This window comes from Lissotriton vulgaris, chromosome 1_1 (genome assembly GCF_964263255.1).
Source record: "Lissotriton vulgaris chromosome 1_1, aLisVul1.2, whole genome shotgun sequence".
Lineage (NCBI taxonomy): Eukaryota > Metazoa > Chordata > Amphibia > Caudata > Salamandridae > Lissotriton > Lissotriton vulgaris.
In genome coordinates, this window is record NC_141685.1 from 1,614,416,863 (window position 1) to 1,614,442,119 (window position 25,257).

The window sequence follows — 25,257 nt, forward strand, 5'->3', positions numbered from 1 at the left end:
TTACCCCAGGAGTGGGCACAAACTGCAAGAAATATGTCAACAGTTTAATAAACCCTGAGTTCATTATTACATTGCAAGATTTCCCTGTTTTTAACCCTTAACAAGAACAACCATTAAGGATATAGGTGATGCCTAGTCCAATCTACTACTAGAAGCTGCCCCTGCAGCATCAAGTGCAACTGCCAGTGGGAAGGTATCTTCCTGAACATTTGGCAAAGAAAAGATTTCAGATAAAGAGCACCTTTGAAGGGCCCAATGAATATTACAATATGCACCCAACGAAAAACCGACTTTATGATAAAGCATATCACTTTGGTGGGTGAGGATATACACGTCCTATAAAGGGTGACTTCTGTGACCTGGAACCGGTCCCACTACTATCGTTGGACTGGGAACAGAAACCAGCCTAGCCAGATTGCTGCTCGACCGACCCTGGGTGATGGGGGGCTCGTAAGAAGCACTGCTCCCGCTTGTGTTATAGGGGGCCGATATTGCAGCCCCAGTGACAAAACCGACCTTCAGGCCCAGCGCCCGCTACGGCCAGTCCAGCCATGCCCAAAATCAACAATTTTGGAACAAATGAGGTACAATGTTTACCATCATAAGGAGTTTGCTGGCTTCTGAGATGCAATGTATAACTATAGCAGGTGTTACCTTCTGGAATACAATGTCACTCTCTACTGGTATTGGGTGTTGCTTCCTGCGCAGCTACTAGTTTGAAGGCCTCCCAGATGTGCATGTCTGATGGGATTCGGATATTGGAGATGAACAGCCGCCATAGAAGTAGTGTATGGTATTTCAAAATAAGTGCTTAGGTAATGCTATCAAACTGACTTTTATTCATTTAGCCTCTTACCTTTCTCCGGCAGTGAGCGCAGGCAGCTGCTCCTCGCCTGGCTGAGGAGGGGAGGGGTCATCCAAGATCCTCTGAAACTGCATTTCCAGATCCCGAGGATTGAGAAGCTTTCCACCGTGGTACAGCCAAACCTTGAAGAACCGTCCCTTGTGGTAGACAACTAGGTGCTTACTGTCGATGAGGTGCTGGAGGGTGTCTGAACGAGGAACAAGGAACAGACAGTTATTAACCACATATTCTGGTGGCGACTCATCTTTATCTCATTAATCATTTTTAGGCAAATATAACCTCCTCCGTGAAAAGTGGTATGGAATTAATGCTGCCTCTGTTCCCAGCATAATAGGGGGATCACAGCCTATGTGCACACCGGTTAGGAGCCAGATCCTTCGCAGACAGGTATCCCATCATAACAACGAGGAGACACTTTGTATGTACACAGAACTACTAAGGAGCTTTCAGCGTACACTGGCTTGAGCCACCTGCGATGGGCAAATAGACCTAGATGGTCCTCATATCTATACAGCAATGAGAAAATGTGACCAGAAATTGGGTGTTACTTTCAGGTTCTCAGGAATGGAGACAGCCTCATGGGTGCCCCAACATACATAGCCATTTTGCAAATGCCCACAGATTGGAAGCCACCTCTTAAAATGAAGTGGCACACAGAGCCGTATTTTAAAGCTGATGGGTTGGAAACCACCTGGAACAGAGTATCCCTTTCCATGGTTCCCAGGAACACGGTAGCCTTCCCCCGGTGCTCAATAGATGTTTAATGGTGTCCAGAAAGAGGATGGCTGCCCCTACATGAGCCAAAAGGGGTTTAAAACACTGTATTCCCTTAAAAGTACAGGAAGATTGCAGACTCTGTCAGGAAGCCTGCAACTGAGATATGAAGTGCCCTAAAGTTAATGATCTGCTTTGCGTGCTTAGAGCAAGAGAGCCCCTCACCTTTCTCCACTCCAGGGATCCTTGTGGTGTTGAACATTCTATCCATCTGGTTGGAACACATGGGCACCAGCCCCATAGCCATGGTCTGTAGCAGTGAAAACAAAAAAAGGCAGGATTAGTGCTCGCAACAACACCGTTCAAGCCAATTACCTGCTCGTGTGACAAAGATCTGGGTACTGTTCTACCTTACCGACAACTCTACTGCCTACATGCACAGACTGACCAGCAGGAGGGAACTGCAAGTTAATGAGTTAAAGGCAACGTGTATAGTGCAACATTGCAAACTGAATGTCAGTGAGGCACTACTTGACTGAAGGAGAGAGTGGCATCTTAACATTGGTAGAAGTCCAGCTGTTTCTGAAGGTAAGATGATTTGCATTTAAAGCAATATCAGTAGAGACTGTGTTCGTCAAATGAGGTATGCCGACCAAAATATGCATCCACATTTTCAGAAACAACATGTGTTCGGATGTGAAGTGATTTCTGATTGGCAGAGCAATGCCTCGAAAACATTCCATTGTAAAGGAATCAGGGATTCGTAAGTGTTTGAATGGAACTAATGAAAAAGACGTCTGTGCAGGTCAGATGAGGCAAAAAATCCAATTGCATATACAACCTTTCAGGACTTAGACATTCCTCTTTGGTCAACTCAATAATATAGAGTTCTGGTGCTTCTGACTACGGAGTGCATCTTCTATATGTCCATCTTCTAAACTTTTCTATAATGAGCAGGCTTCTTTTAAATTCTTACTTGGAGTATAGGCTTACTAAAATGTCCCCTTTATTCACTTGTAACTAAAACACACCAACCCCACACCAGTCGTACGTCAATGTTCACTTTAGAGACCAGTAACAATGGTTTGTTGCTGTTCCGTCTCCTAGCGTGGTGCTTTAGCCGTGGAACACAATTTCCTTTAACACTGTAAGGACAAGTCTACCTATTCTTAGCAGATCCACCACAAACATGCCAATGATCCCCTCTACCAGAGCCTATCTGGACAAGCTTCCTTTGCTCGACTCCTGCAGCCTTAAGCTTTAGTGTGTGCATCTTCTTTACATGCCCAGGAGATTTGTAGGCGGAAGGTTCCCTGTACAGAGCCTCGACCGTTCATTCCGTCAGCACCAGCCTTACTAGGTCACTCTCACCCACACATCTCATTATCAAAGAAACGATTCGACTCACCGGCGCGATCTCCTCGCGGTCCAGTTTACGGCGGTAGAGTAGCATGGCATGCACTGCATTTCCTGCACGGGATGCTTGTAGAACCGTAGGGGTTACGTACAAGAGATCCTAAAACATGACACCAAGTTAGAAATTACAGTGAGGCCCATATGTTGACCTCGATGAGATCTCCAAGATCATGCACTTGAACTGAACTGGCTTCCTATAGTAACAATCCAGCGAACACTCTTCCACACTAATGCAAACTCACAAAATAGCCGACTGCGGAAGCAGAAATAAACATTCTACATTCTGACACTGGGGCAACTAGGTCAGTTTGGGAAACTATAAGGTCGCTGCAGGTGGCTCTCATGAGGAAAATCTATGGGTGGAATCAAAGGGAGGGAATCCACAGGTGCGACAGGATGGGGGAAATCCACAATGAGTATCACATGGGCCAACTCTGCAGGTGCAATCACGAGAGCTCAGATTTGATTTAAATTTAAGGTGAGATCACATGGTATAATTGACAAGTGAGATCATATGGGTTGATCTATAGGAGCAATCACATTCTGGAAAGCTGTGATGAGTTGATAGGTGGGTTTATTGTAAAGTGGCATGATATTGCTAAATCTGGAGGTTTGATCATGATTTGTAATCTGCAGGTGTGCTCTTAAGGCGTGATCTGCAGTTGGAATTCCATGGGTATTCTCTCAGGGGAAATCACACTGAGCAATCTAAGAGTGTGATAAAGTGTAATTGCAGGTAGGTTCACGTGCGATACCTAGGAGGCTGATCACATTTATAGAATCTACAGGTGTGACCACGTGAGGTAATCTAAATCTAGGAACACAAATGGTAACATACTGCAGGTCTCGTGATCTACAGGTGTGACCATATGGGGTGATCTACAGATAGGCTCATATAGGCTACATAGTAGTCACACATACTCGTAAGCTTCCATTAGACATAGATATGGTCTATCCCAGAGATACAATCACTGCATTCCTCTGGCTGCCACACTGCACAGCTTGGAATTGAAGCAGTGGTTGTGTTTTTTAGAGTGCACAAGTGTATGTGTGCAGAGACCCGCACAAGAACAAACACCACATATGCACAAGCCATCTATGTTTACCATACACGTTCTGCAGTATCCGTGATACTCCGTGCGTCTGCTCGCATATCTTTACCATGATATAGTAGTTGCTGTTCACCATGATGGGTCCCCGACTCCTGAGGTAGATGTACTCCTCCCACCAGTCACTGACCTGAGAGAGAAGAGAGGGCGGCAGACAGTCACGGTGATCACCAGAGTTTGATATGAGTAGTCAATGATGTCAAGGCCAGCAACAAAGAAGCTGCATTTCTTTACTAATTTTTTTTCAATTCCCAATGTAATAGGCGAGTCACTACAGTGTGGCATATGCCTGTCATCAGCGGGTGCCACAGATAAGCAGGCAATGGGCATGGCATATGCGGTAATGACAGAGGAGAGCAGTAGGGATAAAACGTCACATATAAAGTGGGGAGGAAGACAATACTGGACCACTCAGGAGGGCTTCATGGGCCATCAGTAATGCCAGGATTGCAGTGAAAAATGTATATAAAACACCTACCTTTGCTGTGCTGTTCCCTTCACTAACCAGGGTGTTTATTTACTGTGTCCCTGGATGCTTGATTAGCAATATTTCCATTTATACTGTGTGCCTGATTCTTAGTGGCTACCCCTGTCCTAAAACAACGTCCTCCTACGTCCCACAGCCATGATGTGCCTACAACTTAGCAAAAAACAACAGTTGATGGACAAAATGCAGAACAATGTCATACATTCACCCCAGTACAGAGATCTGGGCCTAAATCCATCGTTTTTTTGCACTCCACACCACCCCAGTTCAGACATGGACATATGCAAATCAGCCTTGACCCTGTGCCTCATGGGAACAAAACTGCCAAGCCATGTCTTCCCTGGACTGGAATCAAGCATCCTAGGACCGGTTTCTGGCTATCAGCCGTCATCAGCCAGGATAGCTTGACTCCAGTGGTGTGGAGAGCACGGGATTCACGTCTGAGCATACCCGTCCCACTCGGGGTGACAAATGCAAAAACAACAGTTGATGGACAGAATGCAGAACAATGTCATACATTCACCCCAGTACAGAGATCTGGGCCTAAATCCATCGTTTTTTTGCACTCCACACCACCCCAGTTCAGACATGGCCATATGCAAATCAGCCTTGACCCTGTGCCTCATGGGAACAGTTGTGCCTAAAACTTAGGGCACACCCTATTTTGACAAGATCTGCTTACAAATTCTTCCCCATCTTCTTGGTTGAAACTCTTTCGCAGCCCGTTGCCCATCTCTGACTCATTCTGTCCCTCCTGATCCTGGTCACTATGGATCTATACTAGCTTGAATCTTTCAGATATTTGAAGCCCTGCTTCTTCCATGCAGTTCTCAAATATACCCTCATGTGGCACTTCTTTACCCCAATGTTTCTGTTCCATCAATGTGCATTTATGAAAATATTGTTTCAGTTTTGCTTGACTCCAAGAGCTAAATCCAATAAATTTCTCTTGGAGTGCCCTTGTTAGCATTGAGTTTGCCCCACCAAATCCACTAATCTCTTCTCTAATGGTGTGAGGTCTTAAAGCAGAGCATCAGAGAGAAAAGTTACAATTTGTGTCAAATAACCATGACAATAATAGACATTGTAACATATAATAACCTGCTATTAAAATGACCAGTCAGTGCAATATTTGACCACTACAAAACACAGCCACTTCAATTTACAATCATTTAGGTACCAAACCGCTTCAATACCTGCTCACTACAAATACCGGACTTCTGCAACATCCTACAAAAGAAATAGCTGAACATGTCGATTCCCAAACACTGCACAACCTTACTAATACAATAGAGAAACATGTCAATGTCCATAAACCACAAAACCCTATGGCTACCAAATCTGATGACTTCAATAACTTACCAGACAATACCTACTCCTCATATCCTACCTAGTCAAATATCCATCACTTCAATACGCCACTACAATGCCCGGTGGCATCTTAAGAATTGTCAAAGGACAAGACATATTTTAGTGCTCTGTGTTCAAAAGAACTTTGAGCTTCACACCCGTTTTAGCGAAATCAAGCATGTGGGAGGACAAACAACAGTGTTAAACTTTCACAACCGGGGTCATGCGAAAACATCAAGGAGATAAAGCTGGTGGGAGGACATTCAGAGAGGTGAGATGGAATAGAGGTGAAATGGAAAAGAGCAGTGCGGAGTACAAAGAGGCATAAGGTAGAGAGAGTTGCTTTAGAAAGAGTAGGTGAAGAGATAGAGATGTAGAGGTAGGCGCAGAAAGTGGTAGAGATAAGTTAAGTCCTGGGAGAGAGATAGAGAACAGGGTATTGAGGGAAATATTTCAAGAGAGAGACATAGGTAGGGTAGGCGGAGAAGAGGTAGGGTTGTAGCTAAAGAGAGATAGAGCTAAAGAGGGGTAGAAAGCGAGCTAGATGAGATTTAAGCAATGAGATTAAGTAAGGAGAGAGAGGTTTAGAAGGATACATTTTAATTTAATTGCTCCAACTGCTAAGGAACATGAAGTTTGAGCAGGCCTGAAGGGGCCAGCTGTCACATCATTAGATAAATCTGCTTTGAGCACACCTTATCACTATATCATGGACTGCCTGGAGGCCCAACATAATTGCCCACTAAGCTCTGCATTAAAATGGCTCTGACTACAACATCCAATCACTTCAATACACAAACTCAACAAACCCCTACCATTACAATATCCCACTATAATACTGTACCATGACTTACCTTCCTACTTCAAAACCTTACCCCCCACAATAGACGATCACTACAGTGCTTGCTCGACCACTGCAACACGTGATCATTCACATACACAACCACTTCAATAACCTACCGTATCAATACACTCTCTCTGACAATCCCAAACATGAAATTAGCTTCCTTGGCTACAACTACAACTTCCATTGACTAAAATCAATAAACTACCTGATCGTTGTATTCCCTACTACTAAAATACTCAAGCATTCAAGTACTGCACCACTGCAGTGCCTAACCATTTCAGTGCCCACCCTAGAGAAGCCTTCCACCATAAGGTCGACCACCATAATGGAAACCACTACAACAAACAACTGCACCATTATAATATTCCCTTAAAAACCCACCACAATACCCAAACACAACTTATCCCAACCACTAAGATACTGGACTGCTACAATACTTACCACTTCAACACACCACCGCACAATAACTGATAACAATTCCTGACCATTCCAATGCCCTACCGCTAGAATACCTGACAATTACAGTACACTACCGCAACAATCCCTGACCAGTACAATACCTGTACCAATAATCAACTAATAACATGTCCTACCACTACATTGTTATTTTAGTCTTGCTTTCCTGTCCACTTCCTAACACCACTGGAGAAGAGACTTGGTACTGTGTAACTCTATTCGCGTTGAACTGGTTTGGAAACTGCAGCGGTACCTTGCCTCAGCCTCAATGTACGCAACCTTCTGAGGCTTCCGCTGGTGTGCCATCTTGTTCACTTGGAACAGCGCAATGCGCTCCATGGAAGAATAGCATTCCATGTTAGGTGAACCATGGGCTCGCAGACAGAACTGGGACACAGCGCAGAAAAGCAGAGAGCAATCCAGCCAACAAGGACACAGTGACTCATTTAACCCCTTGCATGCTTGTGACGGAACCGTTCCGTCACAAGCCTCGGGTGAGCTGTGCTTGTGACGGAACGGTTCCGTCACGGCCTGCTCGACGCGCCCGCGCGGCGCGAATTCCGCGCCTGCGCTGACAAAATAATGGGTGGGCGGGTTCGTGACGGAACTGTTCCGTCACAAGCACAGCTCACCCGCGAGCCATGATGGAGCGGTTCCGTCACAAGCACGGAACCGCCGCGCGGCCGCCCCGCCCCCTTAGCGCTGCGGCGCAATAGCCGCCGCAGCGAAGGGGTTAAGACTAACAGAGTATCCTCCTTGTTTGGGCCCAGCACATAGGAATGAAGCTGTCATCTTGCATGTCTACTTAAGCACATAGGAATGAAGCGGTCATCTTGCATGTCTACTTAAGCACATATGAATGAAACTGTCATCTTGCATGTCTACTTAGGCACATACGAATGAAGCTGTCATCTTGCATGTCTACTTAGGCACATAGGAATGAAGCTGTCATCTTGCATGTCTACTTAGGCACATAGGAATGAAGCTGTCATCTTGCATGTCTACTTAGGCACATAGGAATGAAGCTGTCACCTTGCATGTCTACTTAGGCACATAGGAATGAAGCTGTCACCTTGCATGTCTACTTAGGCACATAGGAATGAAACTGTCATCTTGCATGTCTACTTAGGCACATAGGAATGAAACTGTCATCTTGCATGTCTACTTAGGCACATAGGAATGAAGCTGTCATCTTGCATGTCTACTTAGGCACATAGGAATGAAGCTGTCACCTTGCATGTCTACTTAGGCACATAGGAATGAAGCTGTCATCTTGCATGTCTACTTAGGCACATAGGAATGAAGCTGTCAGCTTGCATGTCTACTTAGGCACATAGGAATGAAGCTGTCATCTTGCATGTCTACTTAGGCACATAGGAATGAAACTGTCATCTTGCATGTCTACTTAGGCACATAGGAATGAAGCTGTCATCTTGCATGTCTATCTAAAGCAATGCAAGAGATGTATTGGTGGGAATTGTGTGTGTGTGTGTGTGTGTGTGTGTGTGCGTGTGCACGCATGTGTGCAGGGCCGGCGCTAGGCATGGGCACTGTGGGCAGCTGCACAGGTCCTTCCACTCAGCCTACTAGCATGGGGCCCTCACAATTGCAACACACCACTGGTTCTCATGTACCCCGCCGATCCAATTGAAAGAAAGGTGTATCTTTGCAATTGGGCTCATGGGAGGCCCCCCCCCCCTCCCTGACCCTCTCAGGGATGTGCGGGGAGGCCTAGGGGAGGGAGACACTTCCTCTTGTCCCAGTTGCAAGGAGACACATTGTGCAGGTTTGCCCTGCAATTAGCCCTAGTGCCCGGCTGCCCATTCAGAGACACTGTGAGACGCCCTTTGTCCAGCACTATAGCGCCCCCACAGTTTTAACTCTCAGCCCCAAAGCAATTCTCACGCCTTCAGTCCAATATGAGCTGTAAAAGATGCGCTTGTAGGTGGCTGAGAAGAGGAGCTGCGGTCCAGGGGGAGTGTGTACAATGCAGCTTCCAGAGTCCGGAAGGTGTCACTTATATAAATTAGAGGGTCCTCACATATTCCCCTTCGCCCCAGGCCTCACGTACCCACAGTACCGTTACCCATGAATTGAATGCACGTAGGACTGGAAGTGCTATTTGAAGTGCATGTACCTAGACACAGGAAGAAAACGTTGGTGTATATATACTTACAGGAAGGCGTCCTGCTAGGTAGGTCCGTACATAGGAATGCCTAGAATGTATGTACATATTGGTAGTTCTGGATGCACATTAGTGGGAAATTAGTGTGTCTTCTGCATGTACTTAAGATGCTAAGTGATAATTTTTGCGCACATTCATAGAAAGGGGAGTGTTATGGTGTAAATCTACACAAAATGAGAAGTACTGCTTGGTGCGCATGTGCAAAGGAAGGGCTCCGGTGTTCGGGAATCTCGTGTTACTGTACTTCTGCTGATTTAACCAGCGTCGGATTGGTAACGGGGGCACTCGGGCAATGCCCGAGGGGCCGGGATCCCAGTTCCAGCTGTGGGCTACTTTTTGAGCAGTCTGGGGCCGGTTTGGGCGGTGTCTCAGTTCGAATACCGCCAGCGGCCCAGTGGGTGTCTGAGTGGCCTTTCTGGAGGCAGATGGGCGTCCATTACCTCCTGTTTAGCAACAGCAGAGGTGTCACTCCCTTTCTGGCGCTGGACCTCCCATTAATGTAGGCATACTGAGCAGGGCAGGTGGCCTGGGCAGAAGTAGCCTCTCTTGTTTTCAGATGTGTTTCATTAGTGTAAACTAATGCGTGCATTTTTTTTTAACCCCCCTCCCTATTTTTAATATAAAATTACGCTGAAGCAATGATTTGAAGAAAGGCATTATGCAAATGTGGGCTGATTTCTTTTTTGCGTGCCCGGGCCGATTTTCAATCTCAATCCAACCCTGGATTTAACGCTTTCTGGGGCATTTTATCAAGAAACAGCGTTAACATTATCGCCGCTTTAGCGGCAGAAAACTGCCGCTAAAGCGGCGATAATGGGCTTGATAATACGCCCTTGTGAATTCCCATAAAAGCCCATGTTCTGGTGTAAACATGGGTTTCTATGGGAATTCACAAGGGCGTATTATCAAGCCCATTATCACCGCTATAGCGGCAGTTTTCTGAAGCTAAAGTGGCGATAATGTTAACGCTGTGCTTGATAATATGCCCCTCTATGTCCAAAGAGTTCTAGGTGTACACAGGAAGGGGCAGTTCGGTATTTAAATGCACAGCAGAGGACGCAATACTCCTTGGTGTCTGTCTACACACACGGAAAGAGGCCTGCTGTCCGTAAGTAGGAGAAGTGTTGTCTAGTGTGAATTGGAAGGGCTGGTAAGGGGCATGCACACAAAAAGACATTTCTTTTTGATGGGACTCTGCTGAGAATCCAGAGTGAGGTCTGTAAGTATGATGGATGCGGGTGGCTGTTCGTGTTTACATACAGAGGAAAGGAATGTTGTAATGCACATAGGAATAGGAGTAGGAGTGTGCAGAGAGAAAGAGTTGCTTTTGGTGTGAACGCAAATAGGAAGGAAGTGAAATGAAATGAAAGGTAGTTTTTTTAGAGCGCGATTGCTGCCCGGGGGCGTCCAAGCGCTAGGAACCAACAGAGGTGACCTGGCAGAGTTGCTAACAGATAATTTACTGAGGGAGGTTGAATAGGAATGTATTTAACTGCTTATGGTATACATGGTCGCATACGTAGAAGGGAAGCGCTGTTAGTTGTGTACGTACATAGTTAGTGGCCCACCAGGATTTGAGGATCAAGTACTTCTGCAGCCGGGGGGCAACCTTCGTCTTGAACTCTTTGGCCATCGTCTCCATCTTGCTATACTGCTCGTCGTCCAGCAGAGGGCGCACAGACTCCAGGTACTGCAGACACCACAAAGACAGCTCATCAGTCACCCAAGATGGAGGAAGGAAAGACCCAGACAAAACAACTGCGCCGCTTACGGTCGATGACACCTAATTGCATTTACTTTTTATTTTTTGCACATTTTTATAGCGCGGACATGGCCCGAAGGCATCAGAGCGCTTTACAACAGTAGCATGATACAAGTGTTTTAGATGGGCCGGTACTGAGTACCTGCTCTTCTCAAGAGAGACCAAATGCTTTTAATTGGAGAGTACCGGCACTTCTCAGATACAAGCAGGTACTCGGAGACAAGAGTGCCTAGACTTCTATTTTTCCATCTCAAACACTGGCATACAAGGGTACATCAATTTACAGTTACAATAAATACGTTCAGACATTTGCATTGGTAGCTGCTGCGTCCAGCCCAGAATGGAGAAGAGGAAACTCGCGGTCCGAGGCTCGGGGTTAGAATTGAGCAACAGGCATGGATAGCCCAAGAAACTGCTCGAATAATCTATAATAAATGAACAATACTCTCGCTGATGTCCATGCAGGCTACCCGGACTAACTCTGAAGCATTCAGGATGCTGAGTCACCACCTTAATGTCTGGGGTAGAGGAAGTGAAATCACGCACCCTTTGACACCGAATGGCATCACCGTGACAGGGTTGGCCACTTGTCCTATCATTAGCCCCACAAGGGTCTCTTATTTGCTGCTTCATGGCCGGACAAGGGCCGGGAGTAGAAATTACAGTAAACAAACATGACTCTACTTGCTACCTATTGTTACCACAGGCTTCATGACCCCAGAGACTAGGGGTTACAAAGGCAGTGCCTGGAGTACCGAAGCCGAGGCCCGGGGTAGCAGCTAATGCCACTGTGTATCACCAACCTAGGTCCATGTGAAGCATTCAATCGGTTTATTAACATATCTTAAAACAGATCTCGCTCCCCCAACATCAGAGGCAGTTTTGAGAAGATACGATGTATAGGTGTTTTGTGAAAGACTGCATGGATATGAGCTTGCTGCAGGCAATGTTTGTTTTCATATCAGGGAAATCAGCAGAAACCAGCCCAGCAATCCATAAAACAAGCCCACAAACAGCCAAAAAAAGTCCCTTACACTGACCTGTGAGACCAGGCAGTCCAGCACTGCCTGATTGCCCTGTAGGCTCGTCCGGCCCTGTCCGTCAGTGCCACTTCTTGCCCTTACAATGATCATGTCCCAGGAGGGTTTCTCCCCCACTGATCATCTGTCACTCTACAAGTCGCCATTCACCCTTGTTCACCACTATTTACCTCTAGCATTTTAAAAGCTAACACTCATCCGGTATGCAACACTCTTCTCGTCCACCGTGTTCAGTTGAACATTTTCTTTGCATTTACAAACCTTTCCAACCAACCTCCTTCAGTGGCCAATGATTGGGTCTTTGGGGTCGGACTCTGGAAAGTCCGAAAGAGACCACTCACCCCCTCATTAACAGATGATCACCTCGGTGACTACTGGTGATCACTAAAAGTGGTGGGGGGTAATTTCTGCCAGATGTTCACCTCATTTATTACATTGTACCTCCCTCTCACATTTAATCTCTTCCCCCACATTCACTGTAACTCAACTGTCTCGCCAAGTCATTCTCACTTAGTTTCACTGCCACTCAATGTTATACACAAACATAGTCATGCTCACTGGTTCCCATTCTCACTTACACACATACTTACACACTCACTCTTTCATACCAACTGTCTCTGGGCCCTGGTGCAACTGCACCTGCTGCATTATTGACAGCTACACCCCTGACGCACTTCCAATCCCTCTCACAATCTCCAATCACTCACTCCTTCTAATGCACTCACACTCCTTCAATCACTCCATCATACCCACCCACCTTCACTTATTCATACACACTCCCAAGCTCAGATTCTCACTCACTTCCACTCTCATTGACACTAACAACACACTCACACACACACACACGGTCACTAAAACCCATTCACTTCAAACACTCACAAACACAAACATAATTCCTTTGCTGGCAACTTAGAGTGTCCATGGCAGCAGTACAGCAGGAATGTGGTGCTGGACATTCGGAATTAGCAAGCCATGATGACCAATGAGGAGTCCGAAAGAGCAGCAAAGACAGGTTAGAAAAGGGAAATATCCACCCCAAACCTTCTCCTAGCTTCTTGATAGAACTGGAAACACAGCCATATGAGAATCTGCGACAGAGCTGGGGATCTCCCCTGCTGCTCTGTGTGGCTTCTTATCGGCTCCAAGCTGCACTCACATGCACCCCGACAGCCACATTTTAGCAGATATACTGTGCTGCCTAAAGCATGTGCAAAATGGCTGCTAAATACAATCGATTGCTTCTGTATAAGGAGACTGTAGTTAAACTATGCCCCTTAAAGAGGTACAATAAAGTCAGCCACATAAACAGCATTGCACTTTAACCGTACTCCTTAGCTGGATTGACAGAAACCACTAGAAAGAGCAGTATAGGCAAAAGAACGGCTGCACACATGTTATTACTCAAAGTGTACAAACGCATCACCCAACCTTTCAATGACCTTACTGCTCCAAGACCATACCCAATAATAACATCATACAGAAGAAGGCTCTTGCTCTATTTGATATCTAAGAAGGACTGTATTTTCATGGGATAAGCTCTCAAACGCTTCAATGTCAAACTTCATTTTGAACATTCAAATGCATTACTTTGGACTCCTTAAGCACTCCATTTTGTGTATGATTATGTAGCTGGATTGAGCCTCAGCTCCCTCCACCTCCTTCCATCATCAGGAGGCTGGAGTAAGGCCAAGAGGGCTGACTTGTGCACTGGCAGTGCTCATGGAAACACAAAAGTCTGTTTTCATGAACACTGCTAAATTAAATGATTCACAGTGTCTGGACTCAGAGAAGCTAAGTGCAGGATGTCGGGGCCTCACAGGCGGCAGAGTGGTTGGGCCCTGGAGCCCCTTACGTGGAGCCACAACTGCAGGGGTGGCTCCTCCACTAAGGTGGAGGGGAGTCGCTGCACTGGTCTGAGAAGAGAAAAAAAGAAAATGATAATAACTTTGTTATTAGCATTTTCGGGCTGTGTTCGGAGCTTGGGAGGAGTGGTGAGTGCAAACTCTCAAAGTGCGCATGACTGCTGACCTTTTGGCCAACCGCCTTGGCCCGGCCAAAGCATCATGAGCACTTCGCATGTTCCCCACCAGGCTGCATTACACAGCCAGGTGTGGAACATGCCCAGGCCCCCAGTCCCCATCTGAGTGCCGAACCACAGCTCTCAGACCAATCATAATGCTGCATTGCAGCATTGTGATTGCCATAAGGGAATCAATCACAATATTGCATCGCAGCGTTGTGATTTGCTTAGGGGAGCCCAGGAGGGTTTAGACTTGCCCGGACGAGAAGGAACGACAACAGCAGGCAGGTGGTTTCTTTGTTACTTTTTTTCAAACTCCCCCAGCAGCCCGCCACCTCAGTACCCTGCCAGCCGCCATTGCGCAACTGGATCACCACACCCCAGTCGTGTCACTACCTAACCTCATTTACCACGTTTGTCCACCCCTGTAGAGCCAATGTTCACTCTTCCCTTGACACTTCTTAGACCTAGGCCTCGTGCACCAGGGATCCCCCTCCTCTGTACTCATTCTACGCATGTCTCCCCACAAGTCATGTGTAGCTTTTTTAATCCAACATTGTAGATTTTTCCCTTAGATGGAATTAAAATGTACAGAGCTCAGATCTCCCACCAGAGTCGCTAGAATGCAAATGGCTTTCATCATGTATTTTGGTCCTCTTACGGATAGCACTTTGCTGTAAATAAGTTGGTGATAAATGACAAGATACTTCTAGTTGATTACATGTAGATTTATTGTAGGACACAGCTGAGTACAAACCTCGCCAGCTGACCAGACCATCAACTGACACAGGTAGAACACTCTGGTACAGGTTAGAACCCTCACAGGTATTCTGGGAGGCTGAGAATGTGAAAACACTAAGGAAGGGCTAATGACTACTGTCAGCCATATTACAAGAAGAATCAATATACAACACACTTCCCTTACCCTCTGGATTGTTTTCCCAATCGAAGGAACAGGCATCGTGGGGAGAGAAGTCTGGAAACTGTATAACATCGGGTTGCGTCCTGAGACCAGTCTCAAAGCACCCTGACAAACACAAAATAGAAGGAGACAAAAGGCAAGAAGAGAATTAGATTCACAGTCAGGATTTTCAGGTTAGAGAAAGACACTGTGGCTGCAAAAACATTGGCCATTCAGTGACCAGCAAAGGTCTTCCTAAGCTGCTTTGCTATGTTTCGTATGTATAAGGGCCAACAGATGGCTTTCGCTGAGCCTAGGCTCCAAATTAGGGACCCGTGTTTCAGAAGACCAGCAGAGGGCATAGAACCCCATGTTTCTAGAGTTCAAAACAGTGCACTCCAGTGTCAGCCGGTTCTTAGAAATACCCAATATTACCCATGACTAGCAGCTTTACATACCGTTACTTTAATTTTAGTCCAACTCATCCTCATTCCAGTCATTAATTGTGTGGTGAATCCCATCTCCTGAAAAAGGAGACAAACTGGTGTGCTGTAATGAAAGCCCCACCCACCCTCAGCTGGACGCCATAATAGGGCTGGTACTCGCAATACCCTCCTGTATTTTCCCAAGCACTGGAAAAAGCCTAGACGAGAGGTAGGGTAGGTGGGTTGTAAAGACTGGGAAGAGGACGAGTTGGACTAAGAGTAATACATACACAACTCCTTAGAACCATTTGCACATAAACATGACATTTTGTATGCATCATAGTAAAATCAGATTAATCACTCAAGATTTATGAAGGTTATCGGGAAACAAAATGTCACCACATTTGTACTTAATTGAGAACCCCAGAACCAAAGCTCTATTCAGTATTCAAAATAGTCTGTAAAGATGAAAACTCACAAAAGTATTTTCTGAGGCCCGTGTCCCAGCTCTGCATATACCTTATAATGATACTCCATGAAACTCAGCACAAGAGGCAGCTATGCATCTTGTCACTCTTCCTTGAATATTACCCCGGATAGAATGATCCTGCCCAGCATATGCCAAAGCAATGTTTTTTTATCCATCTACTGATGGACATCTTGGACGACTTCTTACCTCTACCTGACAGACCAAAAGGCACAAATTAATTTTCTGCTTCCCTAAATGCAATGGACCTGTCCAGATAAATTGACAAATCTCTTTTAGCATCAAGGCGATGCAATAAACATTGTTAATCAGAAGCAGAAGGAAAGATAGCAGTCAGCGTGATATCCTGAGATTAATGAAAGGAAGAATTAACTTTCAGTATAGATGAAGGGTCTAGAATTAAAAAAAATTCTAGATCGCCATGAGCCTAAGAAAGGGGGAGGTGCAGTCTTTGGATAAGGATGTGGTGGGAGTCTGTGTCGATGACAGCGGAAAGATCAAGTAGGATGAGGGTGGTGGTGTCACCTCTGTCCATATTCACCCGAACGTCTTCAGAGGCAGCGATGAGGACGATTTCTGTACTGTGCTTGAGCCTCAATTGGGATAAAGTGGTGTAGAGGAGGTGGCGGTCTCTAAGGGGCTAGCTAGGCATTTATCATCTGTTCTATGACTTTTACCAGACAGAATATCAAGGAGATGGGCCAGTAGTTGCCTAGCGTCTTCATGGTGTTTAGACAAAATATTGGAAACAAATATATTGTGTGGACAAAATATTGTGTCAAGAATATCGAGGACATAAATATAGAGAAGATAATTTTCTAAATGTAAGCAACGTTTAACTATATATAACTCCACATACATGTACCATTTTTTTTTTTTTTGGGGGGTTCAAACTGCTTTATTGAGAGAAACAGAGTGAGGTACACAGCTTGGGTCGCCTACAACCCGGAGGCCGGCAGCAGGAGAGGAGTAACAATACACAGCCTGGAAGCCGGCATCCCGGGGGCCCGGCGGCACATTATAGACTTACATGGCGCTGGATCCGCATCCGGTGATGTAGGACAAGTGAGGATGAGCAGCAGTCGAACAGGTTTTTTTTGAGCGAGAGAAGAGTCTCACTACTGTTTTGTAGTTTGTAAAACAAGAACCAAAAACACCCCAACCAGGTAACAACTAAGAGGCAGTGCATGACCGTGTGGCAGTGACGTGTGATAGTGGTGTACTGTGGTAGTCCTAGCAAGTGGTGGCGCGTGGGGAGAAACGTGTCCAGAGCTTACTTCCCAGTGCTGTTGGAGTCTGCAGAGTGTCAGCCTTAGAAATCGCAGGGTGTTAAGGACATCGCTCGCCAGAGGGGCGAGATCGTGTCGCGATGGCGAGGGAGGGTGTATAAGCATAGAGAGGGCAGAGGGGGCAGCACGGCCTAGGCAGGGCAACCCACACCTTCGGGGAGTCTGCGGGGGCAGAGGGGCATACATAAAGAGGGAAGGCAACAAGCCATATCCGGAGCTACAGGTCAAGTTCTAGGAGAGAGTCCTTGGTGCTGGGGAGTGACAGGCCCGTCACCCGACTGCATATCTCCGTTTGAGCGCCTAAGCAGGTAGTGCACCAGAGGATCCCATATGTCCCTGGGTCGGCATGAGAGAGGCAGTAGTTCAGCAAAGGTGGTATGCTGATCCTGGCAATATGTCAAGTCAGTTAGCCAGTCCTTGAACTTGGGCGCTCTACCCCTGCTCCAGCGGCAAGCAACACGCCGCTTGGCCAAGAGCAACACCGTGTCAACGAATTTTCTGCAATCTCTAGGCAACTGCATTGTATAACCGAGGACGGCTACCAGAGGGTCCGCAGGAATCTCCTCACCCACCATCTCCGCAACTGCCTCAATCACCTGTCGCCAGTAGTGAGCAATCTGGGGGCAAGACCACGCCAGGTGGAGAAAATCAGCATGTTCGGCACGACAGCGCTCACAACGATCATTATCAGCCAATCCAAATCTATACTTCCGGACCGGCGTGTAATATATCCTCTGAAGGAATTTGTAATGAATAATTTTTAATCTGCAGCTGGCAGAGATGCGGGAAGTCAATGCACAGCAGTGCTTCCATTGGTCGTCCGAGATATCTGTTCCGAGCTCCGCAGACCAGTGTAGCCGGGCAGCAGAGATTTGTAATGGAGCAGCACCGCGGATCTGGCGGTAGAGCCCAGAGACCAAATGGGTCCCATCCTGCGATCCCAAAAGGAAGTGCAGTGGTAGCAGGATCGCAGGCTCATCGTGGTAGTCAGGTAGGATGTTACGCATCCCAGCGCGTAGCCGAACATAGTAAAAGAGTTCAAGGGGCGTATGCTCATGCGTGTTAAAAAACAGATCAGCAGATTTGAATTGACTGTCGTGAAACAGATCCCCCCAGCAGGTGATAAGAAGTTTACCACAGAGTTGCTGAAACCCCAGCTCTGATAACAAGGAAAGCTGCGGGTGATAGGTGAGCGGTAGTCTGGGGGAGTAGGGTAGTGAGCATAACAATCGCCGAGCGATACAGCGCCATGCATCCAATGTGCAGGAAACCGAGGTATTCGATGTGGTGATGGACGTCTCGGGACAGTGTAGCAGGCCGTTTAGCGGGAGTGGGTGCACTATCCAGTCCTCCACCGCTATGTGCGGCATGAAGGGAGTAGGAGCCATCCAGTGATAGGCAAAATGCGCCTGAGCGCACAGATAGTATGTTTCAAAATCGGGGACATCAAATCCCCCCTGATCATAGGGAAGGGTCAGCGTTGACCACTTTAATCGGGGAGAGTTGCCACCCCAGAAAAGTCTGCGAAGCTCCGTGCGGAGTGTCTTGAAGAAGAAGGCGCCAGGGTAGTAGGGGATATTAAGAAAAAGGTACAGAAAGCGGGGCAATATCACCATTTTTATGAGGGAAGCCCTCCCAGCCATGGAGAGTGGCAACGTGATCCATCTATCGACGGAGGCAGTCAGCTTGGTTATGGCCACTCCATAATTGGATCGGAGTGTCTCGTCCTTATCACGAGCGATACGGATCCCCAAATAGCGAAGATCATCACGGCACCATATCAACGGGTAATCAAGTGGGAAGGTGTGCACCGCATCCGTAAGAGGAAAAAATTGCGACTTAGACCAATTGATGTGAACACCTGACACCCCTCCGAAAAGGACGAATTCCCGAAGCAGGGGATTGAGGTGTAGGTCCGGATATTTGACATATAGCGTGATGTCATCCGCATAGAGGGACACATCAATTTGCCGCTGCAGGCATTGTACCGCTCCCGCTCGGTGTAATTGACGTAGGCGACAGGCAAGAGGTTCGACCGCGATAGCAAATAACAGAGGCGAGAGCGGGCATCCCTGGCGGGTGCCTCTCGTGAGTGTGATAGGTTGATACAGTTTTCCATTTATCAGTACTTTCGCCGTAGGATCCGTGTATAGGAGGCGCACCCAGGCTAGGAACATTTTAGGGAAACCCATGCTGGCCAGGACCGAGAAGAGGTAGGGCCATTCGACAGAGTCGAACGCCTGGGTGGCGTCCAGGAACACAGCCGCCACTGGGACGTCAGGGTGGACCGTGCGGAGCAGGGAGAAGAGGGTGCGAAGATTATGGGATTTGGATCTGCCCGCAACGAAGCTAGATTGGTCAGGCAGGACAATTCTGGTCATTAGTAACGAGAGCCGTGTGGCCAGAATCTTGGCGAGGATCTTGACGTCACAGTTTAGGAGGGAAAGTGGGCGGTAAGAGTCACAGGAGGAGAGGAGGGATCCTTATCCGGTTTCAGAAGGGAGGTGATAACCACCTCGCGCATAGAACAGGGTAGTATCCCATCAGCCAGGGATTCGGTAAAGACCTCTCTAAGCACGGGCGCCATAATATCGATATAGGCTTTGTAGAATTCGGCTGGGATGCCATCAAGCCCCGGAGCCTTACCATTTTTGAGGGACATGATGGCCTCGCGAACCTCGTCTAGTTCGAAAGGTGCTGCAAGAAACTCCCTGTCACCATCGCTAAGCCAGCACAACGCCACTTCATTTAGGTATTCAGCGTATGGCGCGTCCGCCTCCGCTGTGGATGTATATAGTGACGAGTAGTGTGTCGTGAAGGCAGTGAGTATCGCATCCGAATCTCTAATGGTGGCACCGGCCTCATCGGTAAGCTCTAGTATAGTGTTGTGCACTCGTGATGGACGTGTGAGCGCAGCGAGCACTTTTCCAGGCCTATCCCCCTCACAGTATCTCCGGGCCACCCAGTGTTTACCCCGAAATTTCGCTTCCCTGGCTGCCTCCTCCTCATATTTGGACAGTGTCTCTCTAAAGGTCACATGTAGGCGTGGGTCAGTATCCGACGCCATGCGGAGCTCCAGATCCCGCAGGTCCCCCTCTAGTGTGGTGATGGTGCGCAGGATATCTCGCAAAACCCCGTGGCTTTTGGAGATGCAGAACCCCCTGACAGTGACCTTGAAAGCCTCCCATATGTGTTCAACTGACTCCACTGAGTCCTTGTTCCTAGGAAAGAAATCCCCAATCTCTTCACCCAGTTCTGTGCGAAAGAGAGCGTCAAGAAGCACATCGGGACCTAGTCTCCACTGTGGCCTCGGACTGTCCCACCCAGGAGGTCGGAACTGCAACCTCACAGGGCTGTGATCTGAATAGGTTCTGGGCAAATGGTCCACCCCCAACAGCCCCATAGCAATGTCTCGGGTAACCAGAAAATAGTCTAAGCGCGCCCATGTCCCGGTGTGAGATGTGAAGTGTGTGCCCTCCCGCCCGAGGGGATGTAGGTGTCTCCAGGCATCCAGTAGCCCACCCTCCTCTACCACTCCCTCCAAAGCTTCCCTGGCACGGGGCTTGTAGGAACTAACACCATCCGCTCTGTCAAGGGGGGGCGCCAGCGCCAGGTTGAAATCACCACCCCAGATGATGTGTCGCGCCCCAATGGACACAATCTTACCCCACAATGAGGAAAAAAAGGCAGGAGAGTCAATATTCGGTGCATACATTGAGACAAATAAATAGATGTCATGTCCCACCCTACCCCATAACAAAGCATATCGTCCCTCCCCGTCTACCTCCTCTCCAAAGCGGTGGAAAGGTACTCCGCGGGCAATGAGAATCGCCACACCTCTAGCATAAGACGAATAGGAGGAAAAGACGCGGGTACCAGCCCATTTCGATGCAAAAGATGTATCCCTTCGTATGGGCATATGTGTCTCCTGCAGCATGGCAACCTGTACATGATGTCTATTCAGGTAGGCAATAACATTCCTGCACTTTTTAGCATCGTTCAACCCTCGGATATTCCATGATAGACATGTCAGTCGCGCAGTTGCATTCACAGCAGCCATGGACATAGCAACAGTAGAAGCGAGAGCGCCCGAGGGGGCCATAGCATGAACCCACAACCGCCCCTGCAGGACCAAGTCATACACCAGGTTAGCAAATATACACACAGTCTAAGCAATGTCAACCTCATGAAACCCAACCACCCCCCACCCACCCCAGCATCCCAAACATGCCAGTAGCCATGGAACCCCCCCACGCAGCCCTCCCCCCACCCCCTCCCCCCCAGCTGTAGTAACGCAAACAGCCAAAAACACAACAAGTCAATGGGGAACACCCGACAGGGGTACATCAGAAAGTGCGCACTGCCACTATCCGGCCCATAGCTCCAGAACTATACCGCCCTCGGTGGAGACTAGGGCCGAGAGAGTGGTCCTTGGTATACGTTACCACTGGGGTGCAGGGTCCAGACAGTTTGCCGCTCTCGTATCACCCCAGCTCTCAAAGTGTGAGCCGCTGCCAGCAAGCAGGCCGGCATAATGCATATACAGCTCAAAGTATGTAGGGTCAATCAATCATCGTGGTGCGCTGGAGGTAGGTCAGCATTCTCCTGTTCGTCCGCAGATACATGGTCGTCCCTGCGTGCTCTCCGGATCGTCTTCAGGAAGTCCTCAGCTTTTTGCGGGTTGGTGAAAAAGCGTTGTTTGCCCTGGAGGGTAACTCTAAGCTTTGCAGGATACAAGAGGGCATAGTCTATTTGGGCCTCCCGCAGTTTTTTTTTCACTGGAAGGAACTTGCGCCGCTCATCCTGAACCATCGGCGTAAAGTCGGGGTAGATGGAGAAGGTGATGCCGTCGTACCGCAGTGATCTTTGAGTCCGGGCAGCTCTGAGGGCCGTATCACGGTCGCGATAATTCAGGAGTCGAGCAATTATAGGTCTCGGTGGCAGACCAGGTTGGGGCACAGGCGCCAGGGAGCGGTGGGCCCTCTCCACAATGAACTGGGGCGAGAAAGCTTCCTCTCCGATTGAGCCCTTAAGCAATTTCTCCACGTATAACTCCATCCTGCCCGTAGCAGTGGACTCCGGCACATTTGTAATGCGAATGTTGTTCCGGCGGCTGCGTGCTTCTAAGTCCTCATTCTTTGCCGCTATGACGCGAAGGAGATTGTCCATTCTTGCCAGCTGCGTCGTGTGGGCCGTGGTGGCATCAGTGTTGTCGGAGATTCTCTGTTCCGCAGTCGTGAGACGTTCTTCATGGCGATCTACCTTGTGGACCAGGGCGTCCAGTCGAGCCGTGACGCCATCTACCTTCTCCACAACGGTGGCGAAGCCCTGACGCATCTCCTGTATCAGGTTGGTAAGGTCCGCAGCAGGGGCAGGAGGCGGGGCAGGTTGCGGTGGTGGCACGCTGGGCCCCGGGTTCATCTGTGTCGATGTGGCACTTTTGCGAGCGCTGTCGAAACTCAGCTTGGGCTGGCGCGTCTCGGGTCGCCCCATGGCAGTGACCGGAGGCAAGTGATGGGCCAAGACGAGGGACGGCAAAGCACTGCAGCGCAAGGTTAGATACCGCAGGTGAGAAGCAGCCAGCAGCAGGCAGAAGGATCTCGAGCTCGGTGTGTCTCAATATACAGCAGTAGAGGCGTTACCAACAGGAGCACTATGCAGTCTCTAAGCGCTCAGAGGTAGTGGCTGTATGTCCAACCATGGGCACGTGGTCTCAGCAATAGGCACTCGCTGCATGGAAGCTGGGTACAAGAAAGGCCAGAGCACCGACAGCTATGACGGGCAGCAGGGTCAGATCAAAAGAACAGGCTGCGACAGTCAGCGGCAGGGTATCACGACTCACCGGTCGGCACCACACAGGATAGCAGCCATGCGACACGTGCACAGCCGTCAGCGCACCCAGCGCACGATATGGTGCAGCAATCTTCAGGCGGGTGAGGCGGGATGCGACAGGGGCACTCCGCGCAGGGGGGCCAGCCCCAACCCCCGGTCAGTGGGTCCAGCGGTCCGCGCCGCGCAAGCCAGGGTCTGCGGCACTGTGGACGACGGGCACGACAGTCCAGAGGTGCCGTAGCTGCAGGCGTCGTATCAGGAGCGTCTCCCTCTCAGCGCAAGCGAGGTGAGTCAGCGATGGCTGGGGGAGGGGGGGTGGGGGGGCCCAAGGCGAATTCCTTAGCAGCCGCCTACCTGCACAGCCGCCCCCACACGCCGCCCCAGAAGGATCGTGGAAGCGAAGCCCCGATGTGGCCTGGGAGCCTCGTGACAGTCCCCGGGATCGCGTACCTGCAGTAGCCGAGCGTCCGTCTCACGCAACTCCAGAGCGAGAACCGGGCAGTTTTCAGCAGCCCGTAACTCCGGCTCCAGGGCTCGCAGCAGCACCAAACTTGGGACGAGTGCAGAGAACCCCACCCACTTGGATGCGGAGTCCGGTCTTCTGGGGGTGATACGGCACCCCGTGGCGCAGGATCTAGGTAGGATTAATTACCAAGGAGCGGGAGCTGCAGGTCTAGGCAGCCATTCCGCAAGCGCGCCCTCTAGCGCCCCAACTCCACATACATGTACCATGACGATATATATATATTGTCAAAGTACAGTGATGTGGATTTAAGAATAGTAAATCTATGCTTACCTATTTGAAATTACCTTCTCGATATATTGGTCTTCAATATTTTTGACGCGATATTCTGTGAACACAATATTTTTGTTAATGATATTCTGTCAGTGATCTGTCTTTGGGTCTCCTGAGGGTTTCTTGGGGAGTGGGAGTGCTGTGACGTGCTCTCAGGCATCCGGGTAGGTGGCAGTGATGATTGAGTCATTCATGATCAATGTGAGAGGTGCTTTCATGGGGCCCAGTTCTTTGATGAAGACCTGGTGAGGGCAGGGGTCCACGGGTGCTCCAGAGTGTATGGACTGCATGGTTGTAGTGGTTTCTTGACTGGTAATGGTGGACCTGGAGGTCAGGGTGGCCCTCTGGGTATTGGTAGAGATGGGCAGGAGGGCTACGATGGTGGAAGGCTCGAGGTTTTCACAGATGCTGGTGATCTTGTTGCTGAAGAATAGGGACAAGTGGGTGAAGAGGTCTTGAGAAGGGGTTACATTAGTTAAGCTTGCTGTCGGAAAGGTGAAGTCTTTCACAGTGGTAAATATTTCCTTGTTGTTGCTTTTGATGCAGTCAGGGAGCGCAGTTCATTTGGTCACTCTTATTTGCTGATGGTTACATCTGAGAGTGGATTTCTAGGTGCTGTTATTAGTGTCATTCTGACTTTGTCTCCATCTGTGTTCAAGTTGCTTAAAGTGGCATTTGGTGAGCCTGAACTCTTCTGTTTACAGCTGCTTGCGATTTGTTTCTCGTGGCTTTGTTGGCTTTGAGAGGAGCCAGGGTATCTGCAAAACTTTGCAGAGGTGTCCCTGCCACCCCATAGAGGGTGCCATCAACGATACAGGCCCCCCTCCCAGGGTATCAGCCTAGCACAGACCTGGTCTTAGAGAAGTCCCAGTCCGCCCCTCCTCTCACTACGCGATCCTTTCTCTCGGGAGGGTAGACCACAACCTCCCCAATCCCCCCTCCCGACTAACAGTACTCTCTCCTCCTCATGGCAACACTTCTATTCCACCCCATAGGGAATCCCCCTCCCTGCATACACAGGAAAAATGCCACGCTAATTGTTGCCAACCCCCGAACACCAAATTACCTGAAACCTCGCGGACCGAACTCCTTCGCGATTAATTTCCCCTCCAACCTCTCAAGTAAAGCGAAAAGAAATTTCAAACATAGACTGATTAGACAGCACCCTGAAACACTATTCGCTGACTCATTCCACTGCTCCTTCAAAGGGCAGATAAAAATGGATCTTATCTTCCATACTGAAAAACCCGACAACTGGAACGCCATCCTCACAACA

General features: G+C 48.6%; 1 protein-coding gene across 2 annotated transcripts in view; it reads right to left on the minus strand.

The window, feature by feature from the left end:
* CPT1B (carnitine palmitoyltransferase 1B) overlaps positions 1-25,257 on the minus strand; it is a 243,969-nt gene that overhangs the window by 157,304 nt on the left and 61,408 nt on the right. For both annotated transcript variants that reach the window (XM_086918762.1, XM_086918772.1), the window contains exons 5-10: positions 15,177-15,278; positions 10,982-11,119; positions 4,157-4,234; positions 2,988-3,095; positions 1,805-1,889; positions 857-1,052 (exon numbers count right to left, since the gene is read on the minus strand). In XM_086918762.1, coding sequence (XP_086774888.1) covers positions 857-1,052; positions 1,805-1,889; positions 2,988-3,095; positions 4,157-4,234; positions 10,982-11,119; positions 15,177-15,278 — 707 coding nt within the window. The remainder of the gene's footprint in view (positions 1-856; positions 1,053-1,804; positions 1,890-2,987; positions 3,096-4,156; positions 4,235-10,981; positions 11,120-15,176; positions 15,279-25,257) is intronic.